Consider the following 11,040-nt stretch of genomic DNA (forward strand, 5'->3'; position numbering starts at 1 on the left):
ATTTTTCTTTGACAAAATTTGCCCACAAAGGACCGGCGCGCACAACAAGATGAGTCCAAAAATGTCTTATAAGCTGCTGCATAAATTATGTAATATGCCAGGGAGATATGGTCAGCCATATCAGCTATGTTTTTTTTTTTATGCAGTAAACAAGGCTGAATTCATTGTTTCGCTGCCAGACAAGGCTCCGCTGATAGCCAGGTGTAGCAGTGGTAAGGATTCACTCCATTGTGCTGGAAAGAAAGCTCTGCTGTTGGGAGAGCTTTATGTAGGCCCTAACAGTTTGCGGGCACTGCTTGTCGCCATTATAAATGAATGTATTGTTTACTGTTGTGTTGTGTAGTGACTTTCCGAAGAAAAAATGGTTTGCCCCACCATGATTTATATGCTAAAATCGACTTTGGTTACAGCCTTATTTTAAACGTATTTAAAAATATATATATCGATCTACACACAATACCCCATAATGACAAAGCAAAAACAGTGTTGACATTTTTGCAAATTTAGTATAGATAAAATCTGAAATACCTTATGTAAATAAGTATTCAGACCCTTTGCTATGAGACTCGAAATTGAGCTCAGGTACATCTGGTTTCCAATGATCATACTTGAGATGTTTCTACAACTTGATTGGAGTCCACCTGTAGTAAATTCAATTGATTGGACATGATTTGGAAAGGCACACACCTGTCTAAAGTCAAACAGTTGACAGTGCAAGTCAGAGCAAAAACCAAGCCATGAGGTTGAAGAAATTGTCTGTAGAGCTGCGAGACAGGATTGTGTCGAGGCACACATCTGGGGAAGGGTACCAAAACATTTCTGCATCATTCTTAAATGGAAGAAGTTTGGAACAACCAAGACTGTTCCTAGAGCTGGCCGCCCAGCCAAACTGAGCAATTGGGGGAGAAGGGCCTTGGTCAGGGAGGTGACCAAGAACTGGATGGTCACTGACAGAGCTCCAGAGTTCCTCTGTGGAGATGGGAGAACCTTCCAGAAGGACAACCATCTCTGCAGCTCTCCACCAATCAGGCCTTTATGGTAGAGTGGCCAGACGGAAGCTACTCCTCAGGAAAAGGCACATGACAGCCCGCTTGGATTTTGCCAAAAGTCACCTAAAAGGACTCAGACCATGAGAAACAAGATTCTCTGGTCTGATGAAACCAAGATTGAACTGTTTGGCCTGAATTCCAAGCATCACATCTGGAGGAGTTCCTGGCACAATCCCTACGGTGAAGTATAGTGGTGGCAACATCATGCTGTGGGGATGTTTTTCAGCGGCAGGGAGACTAGTCAGGATCGAGGGAAAGATGAACGGCGCAAAGTACAGAGAGATCCTTGATGAAAACCTTCAGAGTGCTCAGGACCTCAGACTGGGGTGAAGGTTCACCTTCCAACAGGACAACAACTCTAAGCACACAGCCAAAACAACACAGGAATGTACTTGAGTGGCCCAGCCAGAACCTAGACTTGAACCTGATCAAACATTTCTGGAGAGACTGGAAAATAGCTGTGCAGTTACGCTCACCATCCAACCTGACAGAGCTTGAGAGGATCTGCAAAGAAGAATGGGAGAAACTCCGCAAATACACGTGTGCCAAGCTTGTAGCGTCATACCCAAGAAGACTCGAGGCTGTAATCATTGCGAAAGGTGCTTCAACAAAGTACTGAGTAAAGAGTCTGAGTACTCATGTAATTGTATTATTTAAGTTTTCTAAATTTGTAAAAACCTGTTTTTGCATGTTCATTATGGGGTATAGTATGTAGATTGGGGGGAAAAACGATTGACTCAATTTTAGAATAAGGCTGTAATGTAACAAAATGTGAAAAGTTGAGGGGTCTGAATACTTTCCGAATGCACTGTACACAGTGGACTGTACAGACTTACCTATAGAGTGTGAACCCATAAAATGTCGTATCAGCTAGGATTTTTTGGTGGGAACCAGGTTACCAAGATTTACCACCCAAATCCATCCCCTATTTGACTACAAATATTAGTGTGTAAAAATGCATTTTAAAAATATGGCAGCGTTAGCTAACGAGAGTTGGAGCTAACGAGAGTTGGAGCCAACATGTTTTCAGCACTTTTTTCCCTTGACTGATCAAAACTCATTTGCTCTTGCTCTCTCTTGTCTCTCTGTGGCAGACATAGTTAGCAATATGTTTGGAACGTCAAATCGCAGTACATATAGAATTGTGAGGATCGCTCACAATCCTCAGAGCCCTTGTGAGACCATATGCTGACACATGCACATTTGTGGCCTGCTGGAAGTCATTTTGGAGGGCTCCTCCTTGCACAAAGGCAGAGGTAGCGGTCCTGCTGCTGGGTTGTTGCCCTCCTACGGCCTCCTCCACGTCTCCTGATGTACTGGCCTGTCTCCTGGTAGCGCCTCCATGCTCTGGACACTACGCTGACAGACACAGCAAACCTTCTTGCCACAGCTCGCATTGATGTGCCATCCTGGATGAGCTGCACTACCTGAGCCACTTGTGTGAGTTGTAGACTCCGTCTCATGCTACCACTAGAGTGAAAGCACCGCTAGCATTCAAAAGTGACCAAAACATCAGCCAGGAAGCATAGGAACTGAGAATTGGTCTGTGGTCACCACCTGCAGAATCACTCCTTTATTGGGGGTGTCTTGCTAAATGCCTATAATTTCCACCTTTTGTCTATTCCATTTGCACAACAGCATGTGGAATTTATTGTCAATCAGTGTTGCTTCCTAAGTGGACAGTTTGATTTCACAGAAGTGTGATTGACTTGGAGTTACATTGTGTTGTTTAAGTGTTCCCTTTATTTTTTTGAGCAGTGTACTTTTGGGTGTCCGGGAAAATGTATGGAGTAAAAGTACAACATATAAATAGTAAAGTAAAGATCTCCCAAAAAACTACTTAAGTAGAACTTTTAAGTATTTTTACACCACTGCGTGCACACTTGTTGCTAGCTAAGCTTCAAAAGTCACCGTTTTACTTCCAATGGCTTGCGATTGGCTTGTGTGGCTGTACATAGAGTGGGCGGATAATAACTGAGCCTATCTAGCTATACATTTATATCTGCATCGTTGCGCCACATAACAAGGCGAAATCAGCTAACTACAATGCTAGGAAAAAAGGATTCATAAAGGACCTATATCTATAAGGTTATCACCATGGAGTCCTACGATATAATAGCAAATCAGCCTGTGGTTATTGATAATGTAAGTAGCCAACATCATTGGTAAATGTAACGGTAACTAAGGTAACCGAAAAGTCGCTAACGTTAGTTTGCTTTTCAATGGGTGGTGGTTGTTTATAGCTCAAGTTAGTTAGCTAGCTGATTAGGCTGTAGTATGCTTTTGCAAACCCTCTTATTGTCTAGATGGTTAGCTAACAAGATTAGCTAGCTAAAGCCACAGAGATCAAATATCTTTGCTAAAGCCACTGACTAGCTTTGCGACTCAGTCAGTAGCTAGTTAGCTACCTGCCATAGCATTGTGAGACGGGAAGGGTGATGACCAAGGCTAACGTTAGATGGTTGCATCCCCAACCAATCCATCCCAATGCAGTATGCTAACCATGGGGAGCTCACAGAGTAAAACAATGTATCTTACTTTTCAACTAGTTAGGTTAGTTTGCTAGCTAGCTATAAATAAGAAGTCTAGCCAACGTCAATTATGAAAGAAAGGACGAGTTAGGAAACTAGCGCATCATCTAACGTTAGGCTAGATTATTAACAGCCTTTCTCTTCAGGCTACTTGATAGCAGCATCATTGTGAAATAAATTAAAGAATAATTTACTTATGCATCATTGTGTTGCTGATCGTAATCAATGCAAGGCATTAGAGTACAATAATTAAGGAATAGCATATTTGTACTACTGATATTGGGGTCTGATCCAGTAGTTTACAATAGGCCAGTACTGCCCCTCAGCGCTGTCTCATGACTACTGACTGATATCATTGTACAAACAGGATGAACAGATGGGGCCAGAGACGCCCTCAGTCCCTATAATAAATTAGTTAATACATGTAGCCGACGTTGCATGGACCTACATTTTCTTACTTTCTCTTTCAGGGCTCCGGTGTTGTTAAAGCTGGTTTTGCAGGAGACCAGATCCCCAAATACTGCTTCCCAAACTAGTAAGATCAAACACTACAGCCATCTCAACACTATAATATTAAATACTTAAATGTATTTGACTGAAATGCTTTGTTTGAATGAAAAGAGTATGTAAAATGATACATGTGTTTACCTTCTAGTGTGGGTCGTCCAAAGCATGTTCGGGTGATGGCAGGTGCTCTGGAAGGAGATCTCTTCATTGGCCCAAAAGCAGAGGTACAGTGCTCTACTAAGACCGATGCCTGTGGCCCTGTGTCACTGATAATGTAAAGGGCTTTATGGGCCTGTATGCCTATATGTAGGCTGTTATTAACACTAAATCTGTATTTTTAAACAAAATATAGTACTTTGGCTGCTATTCCCAAGACTTTATCTCTCCATGTGGTTGTAGGAACACAGGGGGCTCCTGTCTGTGCGGTACCCAATGGAGCACGGTATTGTGAAGGACTGGAATGACATGGAGCGCATCTGGCAATATGTGTACTCTAAGGAGCAACTACAGACCTTCTCTGAAGAGGTATTTTTCTCTGGTTTCTGTGACACACTTATTATGGATACTTTTAATTATTTTTTTTTTTTTTTATCCCCTTTTCTCCCCAATTTTCGTGGTATCCAATCGCTAGTAATTACTATCTTGTCTCATCGCTACAACTCCCGTACGGGCTCGGGAGAGATGAAGGTCGAAGGCCATGCGTCCTCCGAAGCACAACCCAACCAAGCCGCACTGCTTCTTTAACACAGCGCGCCTCCAACCCGGAAGCCAGCCGCACCAATTTTTCGGAGGAAACACCGTGCACCTGGCCCCCTTGGTTAGCGCGCACTGCGCCCGGCCCGCCACAGGAGTCGCTGGAGCGCGATGAGACAAGGATATCCCTACCGGCCAAACCCTCCCTAACCCGGACGACGCTAGCCCAATTGTGCGTCGCCCCACGGACCTCCCGGTCGCGGCCGGCTGCGACAGAGCCTGGGCGCGAACCCAGAGACTCTGGTGGCGCAGTTAGCACTGCGATGCAGTGCCCTAGACCACTGCGCCACCCGGGAGGCCACGATACTTTTAATTTGATCATGAGAGCTGGTGTTCTCTCTCAGGGCTTCTTGAAGTGAATATGAATTTGATTGTGTTTTTTTTACTGTCTCACTGCATTGACTTTCTTTTGCATTTCTCCTAATGTCCTTTAGCATCCTGTGCTGCTGACAGAGGCCCCCTTGAACCCAAGTAGAAACCGGGAGCGTGCAGCAGAGGTGTTCTTTGAGACCTTCAATGTACCAGCGCTCTTCATCTCCATGCAGGCAGTATTAAGCTTGTGAGTTTGTTTTTCCTCTAGATATATTGTCTCTTGTTTGCCAGCCTTATGTTGGGCATACCAGTACATTAAAAGATTTCACTCCCAGAGGTGGTAAATGGTCATCACAGCCATATAGGTCATAAAACCCCTCCTATGGCTGTGGTAGCTAGTGACAACTAAGGAAACCCCAGGTTAATAACTGTAGCGATGTGAAAATGATCATTAGCCAAAACAACCGTTTTGAATGTCTCTTTGGATATTGCAGATATGCCACAGGCCGGACAACAGGAGTGGTGCTGGATGCTGGTGATGGGGTAACCCATGCTGTGCCCATCTATGAAGGCTTTGCCATCCCTCACTCTATCATGCGGGTGGACATTGCTGGACGTGATGTCTCACGCTACCTACGCCTGCTAATGCGCAAGGAAGGCTATGACTTCCACACCTCAGCTGAGTTTGAGGTTGTGCGCACTATCAAAGAGGTACGGATGAGGAAATTGTTGTATTTTTGATGGGATCAAGGCAAATAGTTGTATAAATATTCAAGACACTATCAGTCCTGTTATTTGTTTCATTCTTTGTCCTTGACGCCTGTCACCCTAATTGTTTACCTCTGCAGAGAGCATGCTACCTCTCACTGAACCCACAAAAGGATGAGACCTTGGAGACTGAGAAGGTGCAGTACACTCTTCCTGATGGCAGCACATTGGATGTGAGTCATGTTAGATACATTCTCAAAATGTTTAAGATTGTGTTCTGGAAGTTAAATATTACTACTTACTTTGACATTAACATAAGCTGTTGTATTTTACTGAAGAATTGACAGCTTGTTATCCCCTGTGTAGATTGGTCCTGCTCGGTTCCGAGCCCCAGAGCTCCTCTTCCGTCCAGACCTGATAGGGGACGAGAGTGAAGGAATCCACGAAGTTCTTGCTTTTGCCATCCAGAAGTCCGACATGGACCTGCGACGTACACTCTTTTCCAACATTGTTCTCTCTGGGGGCTCCACACTCCTCAAAGGTATGGACTAGAGTCCTGTCCCACCAATTACATATTGAAGACTGTAGCAAACAAACTCCACTGCTTCAGCATTGGCTAATTGTATTACTCTCCCTGTTTACAATTCTTTTTTTTCTGTCCCAAAGGTTTTGGTGACCGGTTGTTAAGTGAAGTAAAAAAGTTGGCACCTAAAGATGTGAAAATAAAGGTATTTGCTGCCTTAACCTTGGCGCCGTATTTACCTATGTATGCGCACTGAGCAGCAATTTCAATGTATGTTTAATGTTGGTGCAACATATTTCTGAACTAGTTGTGCTGTTTCACAGCCAGTTTATTTCCCTGTTTTACTCTGTTAGATCTCTGCACCTCAAGAACGACTCTACTCCACGTGGATAGGGTAAGTAACGTCATGTGATCAGCCACACTCAGATTAAACATTAGTCTGTTTCCAGAGTAATGGACAGTAATGATCCTCTGTTGTATGCTTTAAGGGGCTCCATCCTTGCGTCACTGGACACCTTCAAGAAGATGTGGGTTTCAAAGAAGGAGTATGAGGAAGACCGAGCACGTGCCATCCATCGGAAGACCTTCTGAAGAGACTGGCGGTGCTCCTATTCTGCCACACAAAAAATCCACCACACCCCCTGATGGGGAGAGCCGATGACTCCCTATGGCATGCCATCTACTGACTCCCCTACACGCCATATGACGGGGAAACTGGCTAGGACTGGCAAAGTGTTGACCAGCATTTACCAGACGGACCCAGAACCTGTCCCAATGACAAGGCTTTAAGTTGCATCTCTTGATATTGTGGATTTTGGTTTTTTTGTTTAACATATTCAAAGCTAAGTTGCATTGCTTTATTCAAATTCTGTATTCTGTGTGTTATGCCCCATAAAATCCATCACTTAAATGACAATGAAGGTGAACGTTCTGCTTTACTTTGATAGATTCAATTAAGACTTTTTTTTACCTTTGGGCGTTGTTACTGTGGCACATTAAACAGTATGCAAATATACCTTAAGAACTAGTTAAAGTTGTCTCCTTATTTCCCACAGTCTGAATGGAGACAGTTTAAAGGAAATGTTAAAATATGACCCAGTGTACTGTAACTTACACCGACTCCATTTAAGTGTTGCTTCATATTCAACTGTTGAAAGATGACACTGATGGATAATTTTTTTTTTACAGATGTTGCAATTTCTGAGGAGAACTTTCCCTTATTTCAAACCCAAGTGGATCTAAATTGTATTAAATATTTGATTGGTTCATCATTTAACTCAACATTGTAAGGGGGCTAATATTAAATATTGAGTGGACCATATGAGTTAATAGCACTGTCACATTCGAGAATATTATCCAAACTGGTATGGTTTACTTCCTCTAATCTGAACTTTTAAACTGCACCAAAAGGTATGCTGACATGATAATGGATTGGTTGTCATGTTTTCTGCTGGATATTTGCAATCTAAACCGAATTGGAATTACTGACTTCATTTTATATCAAAATATGTATATTTTTGTTTCAAGAGGAACCGTGTGACCATAGCCTGCTCGTATAATGACTCCTTCAAGCAAATACTAACACTAAAATTAACAGTATTGCTGAAAGAAAAATGTGTTTCATTACAATAAATTTGTGCACTCTGCTATGTGGTTATTTTTGTTGTGCTGAATACATTAGCAACACTGATGTAACTTAGATTTTGAATAAAATTCTCACTGCAGATCCTCTCAAGCTCTGTCAGGTTGAATGGGGAGCTCTCCAGAGATGTTCGATCGGGAGCAAGTCTGGGCTCTGGCTGGGCAACTCAAGGATATTCAGAGACTTGTCCCGAAGCCACTCCTGCGTTGTCTTGGTTGTATGCTTAGGGTCGTTGTCCTGTTGGAAGGTGAACCTTCGCCACAGTCTGAGCTCTGGAGCAGGTTGTCATCAAGGATCTCTCTGTACTTTGCTCAATTAATCTTTCCCTCGATCCTGACTAGTCTGCCAGTCCCTACCACTGAAAAACATCCCCACAGCATGATGCTGCCACCACCATGCTTCACCGTAGGGATGGTGCCAAGTTTCATGCAGACGTGACGCTTGGCATTCAGACCAGAGAGTCTTGTTTCTCATGGTCAGAGTCCTTCAGATGCCTTTTGGCAAACTCCGAGCGGGCTGTCATGTGCTTTCTACTGCGTGACTACCACAGAATGCTGTGGTAGTCATGCTGGTTAAGCGTGCCTTGAATTCTAAATAAATTACAGACAGGGTCACCAGCAAAGCACCCCCATACCATACTTTATTTAACTAGGTAAGTCAGCTAAGAACAAGTTCTTATTTACAATGATGGCCTACCCGGGAACAGTGGGTTAACTGCCTTGTTCAGGGGCAGAATGACAGATCTTTACCTTGTCAGCTCAGGGATTCGATCAAGCAACCTTTTGGTTACAGGCCCAACGCTCTAACCACTAGGCTACCTGCCGACTCAATGCTTTACGGTCGGAAATACACATAAGGAGATCATCCGTTCACCTACTCTGTCTCACAAACACACGGCGGTTGGAACTAAAAATATCAAATTTGGACTCCAGACCAAAGGACAAATTTCCACCGGTCTCATGTCCATTGCGCGTGTTTCTTGTTCAAAGCAAGTCTCTTCTTATTGGTGTCCTTTGTAGTGGTTTCTTTGCAGCAATTTGACCACGAAGGCCCGATTCACACAGTCTCCTCTGAACAGTTGATGTTGAGATGTGTCTGTTACTTGAACTCTGAAGCATTTATTTGGGCTGCAATTTCTGAGGCTGATAACTCTAAACATATCCTCTTCAGCAGAGGTAACTCTGGGTCTTCTATTCCTGTGGCGGTCCTCATGAGAGCCAGTTTTAAGCATAGCTCTTGATGGTTTTGAGACTGCACTTGAAAAAGAACGATTCAAAATTCTTGACATTTTCCTTATTGATTGACCATAATGATGTAAAGTAATGATGGACTGTTGTTTCTCTTTGCTTATTTGAGCTGTTCTTGCCATAATATGGACTTGGTCTTGACAAATATGGCTATCTTCTGAATACCACCCCTACCTTGTCACAGCACAAATTATTGGCTCAAATGCATTAAGGAAAGAAATTCCACAAATTAACTTTTAAGAAGGCACACCTGTTAATTGAAATGCATTCTACCTCATGAAGCAGGTTGAAAGAATGCCAAGAGTGTGCAAAGCTGTCATCAAGGCAAAGGGTGGCTACTTTGAAGAATCAAAAACATATTTTGATTTGTTTAGCACTTTTTTGGTTACTACATGATTCCATGCGCTATTTCATAGTTTTGATGTCTTCACTATTATTCTACAATGTAGAAATTAGTAAAAAATAAAGCAAAACCTTTGAGTAGGTGTCCAAGATTTTTACTGGTACAGTATATAAACAAAAAAAAAAGTCCCTTTTTCAGGACCCTGTCTTCCAAAGATAATTAGTAAAAATCCAAATAACTTCACCGATCTTCATTGTAAAGGGTTAAAACACTGTTTCCCATGCTTGTTCAATGAACAATTAATGAACATGCACCTGTGGAATAACAGCTTACAGACGGTAGGCAATTAAGATCACAGTTATGAAAACTTAGGACACTAAAGAGGCCTTTCTACTGATTCTGAAAAACACCAAAAGAAAGATGCCTAGGGTCCCTGCTCATCTGCGTGAACATGCCTTATGCATGCTGCAAGGAGGCATGAAGGCTGCAGATGTGGCCAGTGCAATAAAACAAAGTCAGTATCTGATACACCAGATACTGACTGTTACTTTTGATTTTGACCCCCCCTTTGTTCAGGGACACATTATTCAATTTCTGTTAGTCACATGTCTGTGGAACTTGTTCAGTTTATGTCTCAGTTGTTGAATCTTGTTATGTTCATACAAATATTTACACATGTTAAGTTTGCTGAAAATAAACGCAGTTGACAGTGAGAGGACGTTTATTTTTTTGCTGAGTATACACACACACCAGACTCTGACATTGCTCGTTCTGATATTTCTCAATTTATTTTTGGATTGTGTATTGTTAGACTGTTGGAGCTAGAAAACAAGCATTTCTCTGCACCTGCGATAACATCTGCAAATCTGTGTAAGCAACCAATAAACATTGATTTGAAAATATTTAGGTACGGGTTATGGTTGGGACATCCCAAGGATTCTACTTAGTAACTACCATGTTGTGTGTGGTCTGCAGAGTGTGTGGACAATGTGGACAGCACCAGATATACTTCATTTATTAACTAAATGAAATTATGAAAATACCCTTTTAGTGTAAGAGCTTTTTGAAAAGACTGCCTGAAATTTCTGGTGGGATAGTGTTTTGGCCTGCCTGGTGATGCAAATTAGTTAATAGGCCAATTATTGCTTGAGAAATTGCTCTTTGCTGGTAAACTATTTTTGTTTAATTTTTAACATTTTGAATTGAAAACTATCACATTAAGGAACTTAATTTTTACCCAGGAATGATTTGATATTGAGATAAAACCGGCTGCATTGGAACTCTAAAGTATTACTGACGGCACGCACCGGCTTGTAAAACAATTGCACCCAATGATGGCCTCTGATTGGCTCACCTACTTTCTGTTTCAATATTTGATTGGTGTGAAACTTAATGCCTAAGTAATATGCCCATTCCATTCGTTGG

The 11,040-nt window shown here is 42.3% G+C and overlaps 1 protein-coding gene across 1 annotated transcript; it reads left to right on the top strand.

Moving 5' to 3' along the window:
* The first annotated feature begins 2,998 nt into the window (after nucleotides 1-2,998).
* Nucleotides 2,999-8,029, top strand: LOC129826271 (beta-centractin-like). The gene is made up of 11 exons (XM_055886813.1): nucleotides 2,999-3,194; nucleotides 4,051-4,115; nucleotides 4,236-4,311; nucleotides 4,487-4,612; nucleotides 5,275-5,399; nucleotides 5,647-5,863; nucleotides 6,001-6,093; nucleotides 6,227-6,401; nucleotides 6,527-6,588; nucleotides 6,737-6,777; nucleotides 6,872-8,029. Exons 1-11 carry the CDS (start codon nucleotides 3,147-3,149, stop codon nucleotides 6,972-6,974), a joined length of 1,131 nt encoding a protein of 376 aa, XP_055742788.1. The 5' UTR covers nucleotides 2,999-3,146; the 3' UTR covers nucleotides 6,975-8,029.
* The last annotated feature ends 3,011 nt before the right edge of the window (nucleotides 8,030-11,040 follow it).

Source organism: Salvelinus fontinalis, chromosome 28 (genome assembly GCF_029448725.1).
Source record: "Salvelinus fontinalis isolate EN_2023a chromosome 28, ASM2944872v1, whole genome shotgun sequence".
NCBI lineage: Eukaryota > Metazoa > Chordata > Actinopteri > Salmoniformes > Salmonidae > Salvelinus > Salvelinus fontinalis.

Bases quoted from the DNA above. Each gene is read 5' to 3' on its own strand.
- LOC129826271 (XM_055886813.1), top strand. From the start codon at position 3,147: ATGGAGTCCTACGATATAATAGCAAATCAGCCTGTGGTTATTGATAAT. The intron at 6,402-6,526 runs GTATGGACTAGA...TCTGTCCCAAAG, and splicing joins GGGCTCCACACTCCTCAAAG to GTTTTGGTGACCGGTTGTTA. The intron at 6,589-6,736 runs GTATTTGCTGCC...TTACTCTGTTAG, and splicing joins CTAAAGATGTGAAAATAAAG to ATCTCTGCACCTCAAGAACG.